The sequence below is a fragment of the Danio rerio genome, chromosome 21, assembly GCF_049306965.1.
Source record: "Danio rerio strain Tuebingen ecotype United States chromosome 21, GRCz12tu, whole genome shotgun sequence".
NCBI classification, from domain to species: domain Eukaryota; kingdom Metazoa; phylum Chordata; class Actinopteri; order Cypriniformes; family Danionidae; genus Danio; species Danio rerio.
The window spans coordinates 45,270,001-45,291,504 of NC_133196.1; the positions used below are offsets into that span (position 1 = coordinate 45,270,001).

Here is a 21,504-nt window from a genome sequence, read left to right on the forward strand (position 1 = left end):
GGCTGCAGTAGGGGCAATGTTACACAGTGCATTAAAATAATCCCTAGCACCAAACCCTACACTTGAACCACCAGTTAGAATCTGCGTAATATCATTGTGCCTGTTGCAGGCATGGTACGACAGCAAAGTTCTTTGATTATTACGCCAGAATACGAGTACAGTTCCTCGCCATATCGGCCTAGAAAATAGCAAATCTTCATTGTCCTGTCAGTCTTAGTACACAACGTATACAGTAGAGTCAAACTTTAAATAAGAAAATTAACTCTTTTAAAATTTGCACGTGATGCTAATGGTCTAATCTAATTCAATGATCTATGCTAAGCTAAATGACACAAAAATTGGCTGAATGGATTAAAAACGAAACTCTAGGGGAGTTGTAATTTAAGGCCATGGTCCATAAAAATTACTTTAAATAGCAAATTGGATGCGTCACAATTCCGTCTTGACTTTGTGCATGAGATCCTTCTGGTCAATCATCTCCGACTGTCTGTTCCAGCGGTGGTAGGCCAACAGGGCAATATTCTTGGCTGCCACTGAGCTCATCTCCATGGCACTCCCTGCCCACTCGATTCCATTAAGAAAGTACATGTTTTCATGCAGCACAACTGGCGGCAAGCCTTGAGTGCTGCCGTAATGAGGGTAGGCCATCCAATCGGTGACCTGCACAGAGTAGTAGGACTTAAAAAGGGTCTTCAGCTCACTCTTCTCCAGAGGTTTTGGGGAGAACACCTTGTAAACTCCCGCCTCCTGAGGCTGCTTTCGGCGGAAACCGGAGGTTATGTTGACGGGACAGACGCTGGCGGCGCTGTTGAAGAACAGCTCATCGGTGTCGGTTGTGAGAATGCTTGAAAATGGGAAGAGCTTTGGATCTGGGAAGCCAAAGTAGGTGCAATTTAGGTAGCCATGGATGATGGAGGCCACCGTTTGGTGGTAGGAGCCCACCATTTCTGGAATTTGAGGCTCAAAGCCCTGGAATGAGATGCCAGAGTTGACATTTTGTTGGAGCGGTGTCGCTATTACTACGATGTCGTAGAGCTCGGATGTCTGTTCGCTTTGAGAGCTGTAGGTGAGCTCATACTGGTGCTCTTCCCCTGAAATAAAAAAGAAAATTCTTCATTTTTAAGATGTGAAGCAAATTATTGTATTATTCAATACACCCACTTTAGTTTTAAAGGGCACCTATGGTGAAAAATCTATTTTTCAAGCTCTTTGGACAGCCATGTGTGTAGGTATAGTGTACAGACTGTCACATTGGGGTGAAATAAACACACCCAGTCCTTTTTTTTCCAATTTAACAACATAAAAACGGTGGACCAATTGGAGCGGGTTTGAGACCGACCGCAACTTGACATAGGAGTGGCAGATCAACATTCAACACATGATCGCTCTCATTGGCGCCATTGTTTGTACGCTGTACAGTTGAATAATTCTGACTTCAACTGTGTGTGTGTGTGTGTGTGTGTGTATGTGTGTATGTGTGTGTGTGTGTGTGTGTGTGTGTGTGTGTGTGTGTATATATATATATATATGTGTGTGTGTGTGTGTGAATATATACCATTACATACAGTTGAACTCGGAATTATCCCCCCGCCCTCCCTTTGATTTTTGATTTTTTACATTTTTCCCAAATGATGTTTAACAGAGCAAATAAATTTTTAAAGTATGTCTGATATTATTTATTCTTCTGGAGAAAGTATTATTTTTTATTTTGGCTAGAATAAAAGCAGCTTTTAATTTTTTAATAAACATTAAGGTCAAAATTATTAGCCCCTTTAAGCAAAAAAAAAAAAAACTTCGATAGTCAACAGAACAAACCATTATTACACAAATAACTTGCCTAATTACCCTAACCTGCCTAGTTAACCTAATGAACCTAGTTAAGCCTTTAATGCCACTTTAAGCTGTATAGAAGCGTCTTGAAAAATCTTTTATTTATATATATAAAAGACAAATTCTTTAAAGTACTTTACATTTTTTTCGTCATAATAATCCTGATACATTCAAAAATACTCCAGGTCTAACAAAAACCTTAAATTACTCTTGTCGATTACCCCACATTTATTCCTTCGTCTTCATGTCATAAAAGATTCTCAAAACCACGTAAAGAGCAGAGAGAGGATATTTCAAAGAATCTGTCTTTTATATTTGAAACTAGATTCTCAGAAGATCTGTCCTTTTCTTTGCTGTTGGACACTCTTCTTTATCAGTGACCCATAAGCAACAGACACCACTGGGACGCAGTGACATTCTGCTGCTACTATCAATAGGACAGATGTGTTAGATACTGCTGTCAGTTAGAAACGCAGGCTGCTCACGAAAAGAACAGCATTTAAAGAGCCTGTGGTATTAAACACACCATTAGAGGTCTAGAAGAAGTTAGTGAGCTCAATGGCTGTTCCAACAGAAATCATAGCAGAATTTTAATTTTCCTTTCATTTTTCTTCAGCTTAGTCTATATTTCACAGGTCGCCACAGCGGAATGAACCGCCGACTATTACAGCATATGTTTTACACAGCAGATGCCTTTCCAGCAGCAACCCAGTATTGGGAAACACCTATACACACACACTACGGAGAATTTAGTTTAGTCAATTCTCCAATAGCGCATGTGTTTGGACTGTGGGGGGAACCGGAGCACCTGGAGGAAACCCACACCAACACTGGGAGAACATGCAAACTCCACATGGAAATGCCAACTGGCCCAGCCGGAACTCAACCCAGCGACCTTCTTCAGGTGACAGTGCTATCCACTGAGCCACCCTTTCTCACTTTTGTTTTGTTCATTTATTTTTGAATTGATGGCCATGTGAAATACCTGTTGAACGGAGAGTAACAGTTGTAACTGGACTCTGGATGAGATTAGCTCTGGCCAGTTTGAGCAGTCCTGAGCACACCAGCTTGTTTCCTCCTTCCACGGCCCAGAGATTGGCCTGAGCACCAGCTAGAGACACAGCACCTGTCCCAGACAAACACAGCACTCAGAACAGATGAATAGGAAGATAACTAACATGACTTTTTTTTGACTCATGACTCATTGCTCTGGGCCCGGGGATTCGGAGCGAGGGAGCGGTAAGCGCGATTTAATACCACAGAAAGAAGGACCGGTAAATCCTCACCTAATACCTCTAAGGAAAAACCACACATGAAGTCAGTGGGCCGGCCCTTCTCCGCATCTTCAGGTATGCCGATTATTTGCAGATTTTGGTCGACAACTCCTATTCTGGAGATCTTGTTGTTGCTTTTGCAGCTTCTGTATTTGTTTTTTAAAAGTTGAAAATGTAGATTCCATTGTCTCGAGCGAGTCATGGTGGAAGTTGAGCACTGTTTCCATTTTCTTCATAGTGTCAGTCATATCAGATTGCCTAGTTTAAACGGAATGAATTTGTCCTGCTATCTCTAGTTGTCGGTAGGCTTGGGCGGTAATACCGTAATATGGTATACCATGGGATCCAAAAATAGCAACAGTGTCAGTTTCCGTTATACCGTCATAAAAACAATGCACTTAAATAGGAGACAAGTATTAAATATTATTTATTTAATGCCTACAAATGCGTATGCATGATTGTCATCACGCGACAGTGTGGAGGAGAGACAGAGAGGGACAGGGAGAGGTGAGGTGGCGAGTCGCGCAGCAAGTGACCTGCAGTTTGGCAGTATTTCGGGTTTCGACCGAACGAGAAGGGAGACGTGGTAAATATGAACTAGAGGTCTGCATTCCCGCGGTGCGGGAATAAATTTATGAATAAACCGCGAGAGCGGTCGGTAACTCTTGTATAACTTGAAAGGGAGCAGGCACGCGGTCTAACAATATTGCTCCCGAGCGAGCGAGCACGCACGCATCCGTGTAGATGCTGTTTGTTTGTTTGTGTGTGTGTGTGTGTCTTTGTGAATGAGAGAGAGAGCGTAGTGCTGTGCGTCTCTCTCTCTCTCTCTGTGTGTGTGTGTGTGAGAAAGAGAGAGAGCGTCCTGCGCAGATCTCTAATACGAACAAGACAAACAGGTGACCGCGAACCTAAGGTCACATATACGGTGTTCAGTTTCTGAATGATTTAGGCACAAGCTAACAGTTTGGTGACACTGTCTGAGCCTTACGTCATAATTTTTTTTATTATGCACGGTAATACCGGAGACCGGGGTCAAATATGGAGGAGGTTTGACGGTATCAAAATTTGGATACCGCCTAAGCCCAGTTGTAGGGCATCCATTTTGGTTTTGACTTCTGAACGAAATGTTTCGATGATCAATACAATCTCAGACCAAAAGCTTAACATCTAGTCGCGTGAGGATATCAGTTAAGTCTTAACCAGTTGAAGAAGTGTTTTGTCCTCTAGCGAAGATTGCTCAGTGCAACTGTTGCATGTAGAGTTAGCAGCGACCTCTATGCTAGCTTGCTTTAGGTAGGGACTATCAAGCCACGTTTGTCTTGTCGTCAATTTTTACACACTTTTGCTCGCCTTTTTACTACAGATCAGTTAACCGTAGACGCAGGATTTTAGTGGAGACAAATTTGTCTTTTTCAAAGTATACTCGCGTGTAATTGGCGTTAATAAAATTAAAAATAGTAAGAGCAGAGCAAAACACTACTACCTCCTCATCTAGCTGCCGGATGTGGCTTTTTTTAACATGGCATTTTTATTCTCAGGGTTCCCACACTTTCATGAACAGCAGATTCATGCAAGGACTTGAGGAATTTTTAAAGCACCATTAATTTTAAATCAAGCACCTTTTGGCCTGTTTCCACTGAGTGGTATGGACGGTTCAATATGCTTTTTGGCTGTTTCCACTGTCAAAAGGTAAAAAAAAGCGAACCGTACTGTACCACTTTTTGGGATGCCTTTCCAAAGGGTACCTAGCACAACAATAGGGGTACCAAAAAGCGTAACACGACGCGCAGCTGAACGCTCTTGGTTTACAGAGAAACATCATTAGTGCGTGCACACGCCAGGAGAATGAAAGGAAGGAAACGAAGCCCCTTTTTTAAACACACAGCCGAGACATTACACCGTAATAATATATACATATAATAACAAGCCATGGTCGACTGTTGTGATGAGTCAGACGGCATTGCATCCATTTGCAAGCTTTATTGAAAGCACACATACAAGCAACAACAAGGGGCAAACCAGGAATCAGAACGAGGTACAGGCTAGAGTTCAAGGCAGGCAGATATCTTACTTAGTCGAAATAACAGGCTGGAGTTCAGGGCAGGCCGATGTCTTTCTTAATCGTTGAGTCGGGCAAAGGGTCAAAACACAGATCAAACGGAGGAATGGAGAGGAAATCGCTCAGTAATGACAGCAGGGCAAATCAAGACTTCGCAATGAACCAGAGCGTGAGTGTGGTATATATGCGCTGGGATGATGACAGGCACCTGGACCGCAATCAGTGACAGGTAGAAGGGCTTATGGGATTTTGAGTCCGTGAGTCGAATCAGAATTCGGGCGATGGCTCCCTCTGGTGGTGGACGAGAGGGTTGGCATCGCCCTCATTTACAACATCAACTCGAGCTTGAGGAATTCAGACATTTTGTTGAGTTTGCGTTTCATTCAGCGATCGCAAAATCGCTAAAAGCTTTGGGGTCTGATAAGTATTTATGTATATAAAGCATGTGATTAGTAAGAAGTGCTTCTCATGCGATATGTGAACTTCAAGCGAGAAAAACGTCGACTGCAACTTTCTGTCGTACACCACGCGTACCAAAAGGATACCATTGGTTCCATTTGGCAGTGGTAGACACAAGCCTGATAAAGGTGACCTGTACTGTATCTCTCAGTGGAAATTAGGCATTTGTAATTTATACCACAGTAGAGCTGCACAATTATTCGAAAAAAGATCGCGATCTCGATTCGACCCCCTAGACGATCTTAATCCAGCATTTCTACGATTCTGTCGATGATATTTTCAAATTCAGGAGAGAAGAAAAGGCGGCTGCATGAGTCTTTTTATTGTTTCACACATGTTGCTCAGTGACATGGACACCTCCAAATTATGTTGAATGAGTCACATACTGTATTTATAAGGTATAATTCACCTAACAATGTCATTTTTGTCTTCATATAATGATGTTTTCGCGGCTGGGAAATCACACGTGACGTGGGCTGCTGACCGTGAGCTGTTATCAGAGAGAGCGAGGGAGCGCGCTCTACTTAATGATAGACGCTCGCTCGTCTACTTTAGTGAACAGAACCTGCATATGCTGTAACAGGTAATACAGTTGTAAATAATACTCAGTTTGTGGCACAGAGGGATTGTTTGGGAGCCGCGCGCGAAGTATGAACAACACTTAGCGGTCAAAATGAAACTGAAAGTGTGCACTTCATTCAAATGATCAAATCGCATTTTAGAGTGATGATTACGGCAAGCATCTGATGTTTTTTCTTTCATAGCGAACAGAGTTGTGCATGAAAATAAATGGTTTACAGTGTCAGTATACTTACTCTAGCCTATACATTGTTGAATATAATCTAATAATAACAAATGTCTGATTTTACCAGTGAAAAAAATTGTCTAATAATGTTATCAATGACAGATTGCAATCTCAAACATCATAATTCAACCTCAGAATTATTATAAGTAGAATAGAATTATTTATAGAAACCAGTAGACCCACACATAATATTATTATCGAGGTTGTGCCATATGTTTGTTTTTACCATACCTTTATTCTACATCTACAGAATCGTGAGAAAATCGTGATCTTTATTTTAAGCAAAAAAAATTGCGATTCTCATTTTTGCCAGAATTGTGCAGCTCTATACCACAGCATATGTTGCGCCATGAAAGTCCTTATTGCACTTAACATTTCACTAAATATTTACGTTACCATTTTGGTAATCAAAACGCATTTTGATTTTATAACACCAATGTCAGAGTAATTTTTAAAAATGTAGAAAATAACTTTATTTAAATTAGTTGAATTCAATACTGGTAATAATGAAACGCAGTTTCTGAAATATTGATCAAATGTGCATTATTTGTCAGCGTTATTGTAAAAGATTTAAATGGAAGGAATGTATTTCTTTGTTTTTGACAATCGAGTACTTATGAATTTATGAAATTAAAGTCTTAAATTTAATTTGGTCAAAGTCAAAATTGTTAGCCCTCCTGTGAATTTTCCCAATGATTTTCTCACAGTATTTCCTATAATATGTTTTCTTCTGGAGAAAGTCTTGTTTGTTTTATTTCGGCTAGAATAAAAGCAGTTTTGAATTATTTTAAACCCATTTAAGGTCAAAATTATTAGCCCCTTAAACATTTTTTCTTTGATAGTCTACAGCAGTGGTTCTCAAAGTGGGGGTCAGGACACCCTGAGGGGTCGCGGGGCAATGAAGGGGGGTCACCTGGTGATTTCCAAAAATCTATTTATTTTTATTAAACCATAAGAATTAACATATTTTATCCATAACTATACTGAAAATAAAAATAGTCGTTTATAGTTACTATATACTATATAGTTACTATAGTAGCTTATAGTTACTAGTTCTATTGGATTGCGACCCCTGGGGAAATTACATTATATTAAAGGCAGCAACAGCGTCAGATGCATTTTGATTTTATAACATTGTGGCACATTTAAAGCACTGACACAAATTTAATTGGTGTGTCTGCGTCATTGCATGCAAGGTTTCTGTATTTATAACCACCTCAGAGGATATTGGGGGTCGCGAGTCACTGGCATTGTTATTTTGGGGGTCCCGGGCTGAAAAGTTTAGGAACCCCTGGTCTACAAAACAAACCACTGTTATACAACAACTTGCCTAATTACCCTAACCTGCCTAGTTAACCTAATTAAGCCTTGAAATGTCACTTTAAGCTGAATACTAGTATCTTGAAAAATATCTAGTAAAATATTATGTACTGTCATTATGGCAAAGAGAAATTAGTTATAAGAAATGAGTTATTAAAACTATTATGTTTAAAAATGTGTTGAAAAAATGTTCTTTAAGAAGAAATCAGGGGGAAAAAAATATACAGGAGGGCTAATAACTCTAACTTCAAAATATTATATATCTCAACACCTGTAAAGAAAGTGCTATCCATACCAACAAATGCAGGGATGCTGATGTTCTGGCCGTAGTTGACCCTCATGATGGGGGCAATGACTTCGTCAATGAAGCGCTGAGAGACGCCCAATTCTAGCAGAGACTCGGATAGAGAGCGGCGGGTCATGTTGATGAATCCCGAACCGCCCAGAGAGTGCAGCAACTCCTCCACTGAACTGAAGGCATAGCCGTGAGCCTGGTATTTATAGATTCTGAAACCAAAAATGAGTTGGCAAGAAGGAGAAAATGAGGTGGATGGTGAGACATTTTACTGAACAAATGAACATCCAACACAGCTTTTAAAGAGCCCCAATTATGGGTTTTTGAAAACGAGCTTCCATGCAGTGTGTAACACAGCTCTAAGTGAATGAAAACATCCAGCTGAGGTTTAAATCTGATGCACTCTGTTTAAACTATTGATTCTTTAGCGAAATAGTTGACTCGTAGTCGAATAAACGAATCGAGTTGGGTTCGGATCTTTTGCTTGATCACATCGACACGGTATATTACCAAATATGTACTTCCAGTTCCGGTAAAATGTGAACGTGCTTTCACTTCAGACACTAGCGGAGGCGCAGGGGATCACAGGACTGATCATGACACAAAGATGACGATCACTGACAGATGGAGATTCGGCTGCGGGAAATAAAGGGTTAAAGTTCATTCTCACAACAATACCACAGTATAGCCAACCTAGTGCTGTGTTTGTTCCTGTCATATTTCTAATTCTTGATACAATAACCTACGCTGCAACGCGGGATTCATTGGCCGTTTGATAATAAAGTTGCAGCAGAGACTATGGGACTGTCAGACTTTGACAGGGACTTTGTCAGTAACTTTTACAGTTCAAATGGACCAGTTTCTTCTTCCACCGCATCATAACCTGTAAGTGTCATTAAAATTGTTGCCTCGTTTTGTGTAGTTTGCAAAATATGCGTTTAATATTGTGTTAGGAGTTGTAATCGCACCGCACGGTTTGTAATCACATATCGATCATAGATCAGTGCTTGTACTGTATCTCTCAGGTTAAATCTGTATGGGGCTGTACATATCGCGTCCAAAACTACGCTAAAAATGACACGTGCTACTTCAGGTCACAGTTTAACTCAGAAAACATTTCTAAAGGTGCTGTTGACTTTAAATTTTCAACAGATGTTGATAACAACCAAAGAAATCCATATATGCAAAGGAAATGAAGTCACATGAATTCCTCAGGTGTGATTTTTTTTACAGACTTCAACAAAGTGTATAAATCTTGATGGTTCTGTGGGTCTCGTCTATCAAATCTGATCTTTATTTCGGATTCTCTATTGAACTCGAGTCAGGTGACTGGCTAGGCCATTCGACAGCTTGATTTTCTTTCTCTGAAAGCATTTGAGAGTTTCGTTGGCTGTGCTTTGGATCGTTGACTTGCTGAAATGTCCACCCTGGATCTTCATCTTCCTGCTAATGTAGATGTTGGACAGAAGAAGCTAATATTAATTTACACTGACGAAGGATAGAGGTTTGCTGAAGAACTACTGAGAGATTTCAGCTGCCATCTGTGCTTTCACTGCCTTTCCACACCTCCCCTTCTTTATTTGTTCGATAACCTTTTTCTGTATTATTTAATGTGATTACACAGAACTTAATTTGTAAACTAATTAATTTGTTTTCTTTGCATATATGGATTTCTGTGGTTGTTACCAACATCTGGTGAAAATTTCAAGTCAACGGCACCTTTAGAAAAATGTCGCGTCGCGGGGGCACTTTAGATCATTTAGGAAGGGAACTTTCTACCCAAGACTAAAAAGGGCACGTGCCTGCAAGTTGGAGAATATGACTAATAACAGTCATGGGGACTACAGAAACACAGTACACTGTTCAGATTGATGCGGACATTGACTTGTACCTCAAAGAGACCTCTATCTCACTCATGGCTTGTCCTCTCAAGTGGTGGAAAGACAATGCACAACGTTACCCACTGCTGTCAACCTGGGCTAAGTCATATCTCTGTCCCAGAAACCTCGGTCCCAAATGAGAGGGTTTTTTTTCTGTTGCAGGGGACATTCCCAGAGATCCCAGCTTTTACCAGATTATAGTTATATAATTTTCCTTAAAACCCATCTCTATCTCAGTGAGTGAGTGATTAAATGTTGAATGTGATGAGTTTTCAACAATGACTGTAAAAAATATGGACGATGCGACAGCCCTTTTTCCTATTGAACGCCTTGAGGGCAAAACACCTGCTTGATGGGCACAAACTGTCGCAAAAGACTGCTGAAATTGGAGCCAGACATGCGCAGAAGGACTGTCTGATGGAGCCAGAGGAGGAGCCGCGAAAATGAGCAGAGTCGAGCTTCCAATCAAACGCTTTATGTAAAATCAACTACGCCCCCCGAACTTCTCAGCATGCGTTTGCTGTCATATCAACACAAATGGATGTAATAACGTTAACAAATATGAGGGTTTTATATATTCAATCGCGCCAGCTCCGGACCGCAGCGCATAACCTACTCGCGGCGTCGCGGGCTGATTCCGCCTCGCATGCGGCAGCGCCGGCTCGCTCGGCCGCCGCATCTGGCTCGATTGACTTGGGCTGGAATCGGGTAGTGAGTCCAGGCATCCGGAGTAGGTCCAGCAGAGGTAGTCAGTCTGAGCTCTAAGGGATAAGTCTCCGGCAGGCAAGAATCTAGCCGGAACTGTGTTTTGCTATCTGGGTGGCTAGGCGTGTATCAGCAAACTAATAAAGCCCGAAAAAAGCCCTGAACTTAGCGAATAAACAGTGTTCCACCAGGATCATGTATGTCAGAAACTGTAGTTTACTGCTGAACTCATTTTGTCATGGTAAAATAACACAGAAATCGAATACTAACATTTCAGTATCCTGCCGAAGCTCTGACGCGCTGCTTTGAGAAACTGTCAATCACAGCTGTCAATCACGATGACACGCCCAGCATTAAATTACTGCTAAAAACAAACTGTTTACAAAAATGAAGATCTGCACCTATTTCAGCACAATAACCAGTGCCTTAATCGACCAGAACCATCTTTCGGGACATTTTATTGCAAGTGTAATAATTTGGGCTCAAGTCTCCTTCATTAACACGGAGGAGGCGGGCTTTATGACTTGTACTGCAGCCAGCCCCCAGGGGGCGATCTAACGGCCGAGACCTTCACTCAAACGCAGGCTTGCGGCACACTTGGTTTTCAACAATACTAAATTGAAACTTTATTTTTTTACATGGTTTAATAATATAATTTTGTATTAAAATTGAAAAATTGAAGTTCCTGTTTCAAAGCTTACAGATAGATGGCTAATTTGTATGTCATTGACACTTTTGGCACTTTTTTTGGGGTATTTTCATTAGTTTTGTTTTTCCTGTAAATGATTCAATAAATACCGTACCGTGACATTCATACCGAGGTATTACCGTACCGTGAAATTCTGATACCGTTACATCCCTATTATATATTATAAATTTTGGTTAAATATCTTTTTTAATCATCGCCCTGCCCTAATATGAAGGTATTTGAAAAATAAGTAAAGGACAGAATTTACATTTAGCATTAAACTAACCATTTAAAGCTGCAGATCAGGAACACTCTCAACTGAAACATCACAGACGCTTCAGTTTCTGCACAAACCTGTGAAAACTAGAGCTGTTTTGAACTTTATAAAGCCTTTCCCTCACCTCATAAACTTCTCCATGATCTCCTCCACCCACATCTGCAGACGGATGAAGCTTATGCCATAGCGCCACCACAAGCGAAACAGATCCAGCAGGTACCAGTCTGTCTCCTCTAGAATGAACTCTTCTCCGTTGAACACTGCTGTTTTCCCAGCCACACTCTTACGATACTTCAGCCCTGTGGATGGTAACATAAAACACACTGAATAGCATTGAAAAGAACAGAAATTATTTAAAACCAACCCCCAAATGACAAAGCATACCCTTTTTATGCTAAACTTTCAATGTACACTGGATTTGATAATGTACGCAACATCAGGGACTCAACACATGCACACTAGAGAGATTTATTATAGTCTAATGTCTGCACCTTTTCTCTTCAGTTATCCACAGTTTTCCTACATCCCAGGATGCTTTGTTTGAATTATGCGAATGACTTCTGTGAAAATGTACACACACTGTGAAATGTTTTTAACCCTGCTGGCGTTTTAACCCCTTGTGTTGGGGTCAGGGTGACCCCAAAGATAAGAAGTGTAATTATAAAAAACTAAATATTTCTAATAATACAAATTATATCATTATAATAATATAATTATATCAATATTTTTGTTTACTGCTCTATACATTTATGCTATGATTTGGGAGATGTTAATTACTATGTTCATTTAGGGTTCTATTATTGACTATTGACTTCTTTCTATTATTGACTATTGACTTCTTTTTTGACTTCTTTTTTTTTTTTTTTACACACGTTCAACCAAATCAATGCCAGATTTTTGTGTGTGTGTATAGGTAGATAATGTTGAAAAAGTCACAAAATCTTACGCTGCTGAGATGAAGAAAACCGTGTTTTTGGGAAAGAAATGTCTTTCATGGCCCGTTTCCACTGAGTGGTACGGTACGGTACGGTTTGGTATGGTTTTATGGCCGTTTCCACTATCAAAAGGCGTACCGAACCAAACCGTACCGGACAAACTGCAGAAAGGGTCCCAAAAGGTGGAGCTACACGCGCAGCTGAACGCTATTGGTTTACAGAGATACGTCTTTCGTAGACGCAACAAGCCAGAATGTAAACAAAGGACTCTTCATTTAAACTGTTACACAGATTTTACCCAGCCAAGACATTTTTGAAAAGATTTAAATCAGATATAGATACATGCTGCTCGTTCTGTAATATACCCAATGAAACTGCTGACCATATTTTTTGGAGTTGCCCTCATACACAATGCTTTTGGATTGAACTTTCTTTAGATATTCATCGTAAAATATTACCAGGATTCTTGTTATCTTTTAAGGATATCCTGCTGGGTTTTTTTAATGCTCCTGATGATAAAAGTAAGGAATATTTCATTATTAATCTCCTTTTAATCCTTGCTAAATTCCATATACACCGCTGTAAATTCTCTCAGCGTATACCTTGTTTTATTGTTTTTGAAAAGGAAATTCAACAGTACATTAGAACTATTGCTTCCTCTAAAAATCTTATAAGCCATTAGAACGGTTAACTTATTTTCCTTTTTTAATTTTCTTAACACATAAGGTAATATTATTTGTTTTTCTTTTTATTCTTGTTATCTTTTCTCTTTTATGTGCTTACTTGTTTATTTGCTCCTCTGTAAAACTCATGTACACTCTTGCATTTCTATGATGTTATAGTTACCCTGACATTAATAAAAAAAAAAATGTAAATAAAGGACCCGCCATGTTTGAAATACACAGCGAGAGATTACAGCGGAATTATTAATACATATGCAGCCATGGTCGATCCTGCAAACAAACCCTGTCGTCGTCATGATAAACAGCCACAAAGCCATGGAGAAGAGCAGATTTACCCTGTGCCGCGTAGTTTTTAACGAGCCAGTCTGAAGCCTGAGTGGTTTCACTTTCTTTCTTGCGCTCGCCGCGCGTCTCTATCTGAAATAACAAACTTCTTGAGCTGATAATAATAACATGCACTTGATTATTGACAAGCGTTTGGAAACCCGATCCTGTGAGAAGCTGACAAACGCAAGAGTGACACATTCAGAAAGAAAAGGATAAAAAGGCAGGAAAAAGGCGAAGCCAAGGAGCACGCTATTTCTTTAGCAAACGTGAACAAACTGCCTTGTTTTAATCTTTATTATCACCTTTTGGACTAATATGAACTGGGAATGATGGAATGACTCTCTAACAGAGGCTTCATGTGCTGCTGAAGATTACAGACACAGATGAGAGGTTTGCTGTGACTGTAGGCTATTACTTTGTGTTGTTTTGAACCTAATTAACGACGAAATGTCTGTTTTGTGTAGTTCTTCTGTATTTGGTAACATATCGGAGACTGTAAGGGTCTGTATGTGTTCATATGTGAATGACCGGTGCAGCTTTATTGTAGACATTTTCTCAAGCAAAAATGATGTAGACTGAAACTTTGTCATACACCACGCCCACCAAAAGGGTACCCTTGGTAGTGGAAACGCAAGCCTGATAAAGGTGACCCGTACCGACCCGAACCGTACCGTACTGTACCAGTCAGTGGAAACGAGCCATCAGGGTCATCCTGACCCCAAACAGGGTGTAAAGGTTACAGATTAGGATACAATGAGGTAGTGATAGCTATATTCAAAGCAGTGCTTTATAGGGGTGTAACAGATCACGGTTGATATGTGATTTGTACAGATCACAACCCACGGTTCAAAACACATGTGACCTACAGATTAATACATTTTTTACTTGTGGATTAATCCTAAACTAGTAACGCTTGCAGAGTGATCACCTCTCTCATCGTTCAAATCTCATGTATGAAAGCATTTAGGCTTTAGTGTAAAATATAATGATAACAGAAGAAGTTATGATGGGTTATTCAGGATGTGGTGGGTTTCTTAGGTTATTAAAGGTGTTTTTTTGTCACTACTTGTTTAGCCAATATTAATGCAGTCCGTGTAAGCTGCACGATTAATGATTGAAAGATCGGGATCTCAGCACCCACGCAACATCAATTATAAATGATGCTGATTTGCATTTGTTTATTAATCCTTCGAATCGCTGCATTCAAATCTGTGTTTACATGTCAGATCCGTTACCCTGATCTGTTCCAGGACCTCGCAATTCACAAATTAAGCTCTGACGAGAAGCAGCAACCTTTTTTTTTGTATTGTAATGCAATTCCTAGAGAAATGGAATATTAAATGAGTAAAAAGTGGGTGTGGTTTGTTTTTTCTACTGCTACTACTGGATGTAGTCAAGTAAGCATTTCATTCAGGAAGATCGGGAAATGGATTTCAGGAGAGTTTTTACAACCTAACAGACTCCTCCTCACCATTTCTGTTTGTTGTCATAGCGCTGCCAAAACTGACAGCTGAAGGGGTGTGGTTAAGTAAGTTAGCCACGCCCAATACCTTAGACAGACCTAATCTGAGAATTTAACTCTACACAAACATGAAGTGCATTGTCAGATTTCAATTTTAGATTACAAGAGCAAACGATTAAGTCTTTTTAATGACATGCACGGATGATTTGTTTACCGCAAAACTAGCAATGTGCGCTAACAAAATCAATACGGTTAGTTTTGATTTGATGTGTACTATAACCCTGGTTTTGACCAGCCTGGTTTAAGCTGGATATAGCTGGTTTTGGCTGGACTCCCAGCTTGGCTAGGCTGGTCAAGCTGGTTTTAGCTGGTCATCTCCCAGCCTGACCAGCTAAAACCAGGATGGAAATGGCTGGAAACCAGCCTGGAAGTGGCCAAAACCCTTCTAAAACCAGCCTAGTTGACCAGCTAAAACCAGCCAACCAGCCTAGGCTGGTTTAAGCTGGGTTTTTCAGCAGGGAAGTCTATTTATGAGAAGAATTACACGTAATTTTAACAATCCCAAGCATCATATCACCCCTAAATGTCAGACTTACACGTTAAACGTTATGAATGCAACTGACCCAACTGCTGGACAAAGTCTTGCATGTGCAGGTTGAGGGAATGGATGATGGATCCACCGGACTCGTAGTCTTGGTGGTTCACAGTGACAGTAGCCAGACGACCACCGACTGACCCCTTTTCAAACACATCAATTCTCACTTCTGGCCCGAAATGTTGCCTAAGGAAATGCGCTGTAGCGGTTCCTCCAATTCCTGCTCCAACAACAGCTGCAAACACGCCAAGAAGCACTATCAGACTGCATTGTATGGCCTTTTTTCATACATTTATACGAAACATACCATAAACATCAAGCTTACCTATTTTAGAAGGCGGTGCACCGTCAAATTTGGCAAAATCTGTATCCGCCAATACATGCACTAAATAAAAAACTAACAATAAACACCGACGCATGTTCGCTAGAACAGTCGACTCCATTCAATCAACATAGAATGTACCGTTGCGTTAATTTATGCACGCGTCTTGACGCATTTCTTCTAGACTTGTGCCAGTAGGATTAACAAAAAAGAAGCAAACAATTAGCAAAATAACGGAATATTTTAATCAATTTCGCTTCCGCAGAACAGTAAAACCTACGCGCGTTCATATTTACATGCTATCCTGCAACAATAGCGCATGATGTTGCACGCGCACGCTTCTGACCAATCAGCGAAAGAGAGATTCTCTTCTGACCAATAAGAGCGTACAAAAGCTCTCAACAGACCAATTGGAATAAAGGAAACCTTTTTTCTTCCGGGATGTATTACACGTTGAAGACGGAATGGTGCTTTTTGAGAGGATATTATTTAAAGTTACAAGTTAATAGAAGCGATTTAGACCGTCCCATCCTGTTAGTAACGACATATAAACAGTATGGCCTTCCAAAGACATTGTATAATCATCCTCAGGTTGAAAGCTCTGCTGACAAGGTAAAAAAGAGCGAACCGGCGTTTGTCTCATTTCCCAGGAGATGACTTGTCAGGTAACAACAGGGACTAATACAGGGGCGCAAAAAGGGGGTATGCAGTATATGCGGCGCATAGGGGCGCCACACATGGGGGGCGCTATTGTGCCAAATCTATTTTTGAAATTATCTATTTTAAAAGTTTCAAATAATATATATATTTTTTGTTAAAAATGTTTATTTAGCATTTTATACGCGTATAATATTGTATTTTATTAAATAAAGAAATCATTCCACCCCTCCCCCCATTTTTTATACCATATACATGTTTCTATGAATTTATTATGTGTCATGTTAGTTCATCAGGCCTTTTGGTAACTTCTTTGCTCAAAACTATTTTACTTTTAGCTACAAACAAAGTTATAACATTTCAATTAAATAGAACATTTCACACAGTTTGTTTCTGTTTTTTTTACACTAAACATTTGACAGTCTTTTTTATTTCACTTTTTGCAGTTTCAGTCAATTGTTCAAAATGTTCTTTTGCCCTTTAGGACTCCCATGTCTATCATTTTGTTTTGACAAATGTAGTACAAAAAGTCCAAAAGCAAGCCTAGTCAAGGTGCTATAATCATTTCGAGAGGGAAAATTAAACTGAGAAAAACATTTTCTGGTAGTATGAGATGCATTTCTTTGCGACGTAACATGCTTAATGTAATTATACCTTTTACTACTTCATACTATTTCAGTTGTGTTCAACTGTGAAACTGTATTTTTTGAAGCATATTGATATCTTTATGAAAAAATATATTTTATTTATTGATGGAAATATTTTCCACATTTTGTCACTTGCCTGTTATAAAATATAGTTGGACTGAAGGGGGGCGCGCAAAAGTTGAAGCCGCATACCCATCAGTAAATGTGCAGTTGCGCCCCTGGACTAATATTGTTTGTTATTCAAATATTGGCCAAACAAATGTTATGCACTTAGCATATCCACAATATGATTAATATTTTAATAGTAGTAAGTTGTAGGACAAACACAAGATGCCCCATTTTGGTAAACAAATTAAATTATCATTAAGCAAAACAACATGTTAACATTTCACAATATGTAAAAATGAAAGAACATAGACTAACGTACTTATTCTGACCTGTCCTTATTATACCCTAAGTAAGTTACCAAATCTAAGTTTATTTTATTTTATTGCAACAGCAAGAATACAAAAATATGCAGAAAAGGTATACATACTATAACAACAACAATAGACAACAAAACGAGGAACAAGATTATGCTAGGGGTAATCTAAGTTACAAAAATCACTTTAAATCTATCTTAAAGCAAGGTCACAGTAATGTATAAAAGGTCAAATAAATAAAGTATTATAGAAAAGAGACAATACTGTAAGATTCACATCGTGTTATTTGATCTTAAATTGAGTTGGTTAATGTGTCAAATTAGTCAGAATCAAATTAGTCAGCTCATTCAAACATATGGGGGAAAATTTAAATAAATAAAGAAATTTTAAATGAAATTATGATCACATAAATTGAATAAAATGACAATTTAAATAAATTTTTTTAAAACACATTCATTCATTTTCTTTTAGGCTTAGTCTCTTTATTAATCAGGGGTCGCCACAGCAGAATGAACCGCCAACTTATCAAGCATATGTTTTACACAGCGGATGCCCTTCCACCTGCAATCCATCACTGGGAAACACCCATACACTCTAACACATACACTACGGACAATTTAGCTTACCCAATTCACCTATAGTACATATGTTTCGACTTTGGGGGAAACTGGAGCACCCGGAGGAAACCCACGCAAACACGGGAAGAACATGCAAACTCCACACAGAAATGCCAACTGACCCAGCTGAGGCTTGAACCAGCGACCTTCATGCTGTGAGGCAACAGCACTACCCACTGCGCACCTCGCCGTTTGTGAAACATATTTCATTATACAGTTTTTATATGAATTATAAAATTTATTTTTTTATATTTTTATTGATATGTAACATTGTGCTCAAAGTAAATAAGAGTATCATGTCTGATCATGCCATTAACAGGAGTGTGAGCTGTTAGCTATTTATGGGCCAGATAGAAATTCCCTTGAAGCCACCTGATTTGTTTAGAGGCTGTTTTTTTTTATATGCTAATTTCCCAAACAACAATGAAACTCAAGATGAACAGGGATTTTCATCGAAAATCACAACACAACCAGTTTCAGGAAGAAAACACACACGTCCAGTAAACAGCTCTTTCACAATAGAGTTAATAGAGTTACTTAATTCTATATATATTTTTAGTCCAGAGAATAAAAAAAAACATTAAATAATAATAAAATTTATTAGAATATATATATATATTTAATTATTAGACCCCCTGATTATTTTTCCCCAATTTCTGTTTAAAGAAGAGAATATTTTTTCAACGCATTTCTCTATCTCTAATAACTGATTTACTTTATCTTTGTCATGATGACAGTAAATAATATTTGACTAGATATTTTTTCCAAGACACTTCAATACAGCTTAAAGTGACATTTAAAGGCTTAACTAGGTTAATTAGGTTAACTAGGCAGGTTAGGGTAATTAGGCAAGGTATTGTATAACGATGGCTTGTTCTGTAGACTATTGGAAAAAAATATAGCAGAAAGGGGCTAATAATGTTGACCTTAAAATAGTGTTTAAAAAATGTAAAACTGCTTTTATTCTAGCCAAAATAAAACAAATAAAGTCTTTCTCCAGAAGAAAATATATTATAAGACATACTGTGATCATTTCCTTGCTCTGTTAAACATCATTTGGGAAATATTTATATATTCATATATATATTTGGGGTCAGAATTATTTTTAAATGTTTAAAAATCAGCTTCTCTTGCTTGCCAAGGCTGCAATTATTGTATCAAAAATACAGTAAAAAATTGTGAAATGTTATTGCACTATAAAATAACTGTTCAAAAATTATTATTATTATTATAAATGGTAATAGTAATAAAAGCAATAATGACTGGAGTATTAATTTAATTTGAAACTACATACAATAAGAAAGTAGTTAGTTAAAATGTTAATAAATATTAATGAACTAGCTGCCTTGATGAACAGAATTTTATTTAAAAAATAAAAACATGAACAGAAAAACTGACACCAAACATTTGATCGGTAGTGTATAATAATAATAATAATAATAATAATAATTAATATAATAACAATAATAATACAAATTACATCAGCATTAATTAAGTGTAAAAATTGTTAAATATTGATTTATTAAATATGTATTTATTATTGCATGTAGTTTCAAATTAAATGAATACTTTAGTCATTATTGCTTTTATTACTATTACCATTTATAATAATAATAATAATAACAATAACAATGAATATTAGTAATTTCGGAAGGATCATGTGACTGAAGACTGGACCAATGAATCTGGATAATCATCATTAAAATCAACTGGAATAAATTATTAAATTAAATTATAAACTACTTTTAAACAGTTTTTTTTTTTTATAATGCAATAACATTTCACAATTTTACAATATATACCGTAATTTTGATGAAATAAATGCAGCTTCGGTGAGCAGGAGAAGCTTATTTAAAAAATAAATAAATAAAAAATCCAACGGACCCCAAACTTTTTACCGGTTATGTGTATATATATATTAAAATAGTATTATATTTTATTATTATTATAACAATTAAATTATTACATTATAGGAGGCCAGTTTACACCTAAATTACGAGTTAAACTGTATTGAATTGAAATGTTTATGATTGTTAACACTAATAAAATGTTGCTTTTGGTTGTTTCAAATAACATTGTGCAGAAATATGGGTAAAAAGTGCTGTTCATACCTTTTTTACAGTAAATTTTTGTCTTGTTTCTTATCCAAATATCAAAAAATTCTTAAATCACAAAGCATTTTCTTGACAAGTAAAAGAATTGCTTTGTTTTCAGAAATAATACATCAAAATAAAGCAAGTTTTTTCCTTAAAACGAGCAATATAATCTGCCAATGATATGCAAATTTAACTTATTTCAAACCGAAACCAAGATTATTTAGCCTATTTTAAGAAAATACTCACTTTTGACACACAAGTAACCTCAATTTTAACATATTATTTCTGAAATAAAGACAATATCTTTTGCTTCTCTAGAAAATGCTTCTTGATTGAAGAATTGTTTGATATTTTGACTTTACAAGACAAATTCAAATGAAGAAAACCTTTTGCTCTGCATTTATTTAAAACTGAAACAACAGAGGTGAGCTTATTAAAAGGTGTCATGATAAATATGATCACAGTCTTGTTGACAAAATGGTAAAACCTATTGTAGAAAATGTATATAAATTAAGAAAGACACTTAATTAGTATTTTATGGCTGTGCTGTGATCCTTAAAAATAGCTGGACTAGCTTTTATAGTTTGATGCTTGAAAACCCCATCTTCGTATAATAAACTTTAGTAATTGCGTTTGCTTTAACACGTTTGCACTTTCAAAGGCCAGAGTTTATTTATATGCCACTTTCTCGTCATGAGTGGCCTATGACTGCAGGTCATCTGTGATCTGACTCACTTCCTCTGTCATGTGAGGAGAGAGAGAGAAAACTCGTGTGGTGCAAGATGGGCCGTTTATAAGTCATGATGTCAATAATTCTAATGAAAAGTCAGTATTTACAACATTTGTAGGTTGATTTTAACATGGTAAAGAAGCACATGAAACCCACCAAGCAACTCTGTGTTTAAAAGATGTATAGTAAACATCCAAACAGAGGCTAAAATGGCTAGATTTGGCTGAAATGGAGGGTAAACAGAGGTAAATCAAGGCTAAATTTGGATTGTCAGAGAAAAACCTTATCCAAAAGTACTTCAAAAACAGTCATTAACTAAATAGACAGATTATACATACTTCACGAAGGGAAATATCACAAATATATTTCTATATTGACCACATGTAAAGGACTATTTTTTATTTTAAAGTATATATTCA

The 21,504-nt window shown here is 37.8% G+C and overlaps 1 protein-coding gene across 2 annotated transcripts in view; it reads right to left on the reverse strand.

The window, feature by feature from the left end:
- pcyox1l (prenylcysteine oxidase 1 like) overlaps nt 1–16,233 on the reverse strand; it is a 19,033-nt gene extending 2,800 nt beyond the window's left edge. Inside the window, exons 1-6 of one of the 2 annotated variants that reach the window (XM_009295681.5) lie at nt 15,920–16,233; nt 15,623–15,829; nt 11,717–11,891; nt 8,043–8,254; nt 2,816–2,956; nt 1–1,091 (exon numbers count right to left, since the gene is read on the reverse strand). The exon at nt 1–1,091 is cut by the window's left edge and continues 2,800 nt beyond it. In XM_009295681.5, the coding sequence (XP_009293956.2) occupies nt 430–1,091; nt 2,816–2,956; nt 8,043–8,254; nt 11,717–11,891; nt 15,623–15,829; nt 15,920–16,037 (1,515 nt within the window). In that variant the 5' untranslated portion in view covers nt 16,038–16,233 and the 3' untranslated portion in view covers nt 1–429. Of the gene's footprint in view, nt 1,092–2,815; nt 2,957–8,042; nt 8,255–11,716; nt 11,892–15,595; nt 15,830–15,919 lie in introns of both variants that reach the window. The other variant, XM_073935490.1, reaches the window with a different exon arrangement.
- Nucleotides 16,234–21,504: the final 5,271 nt, after the last annotated feature.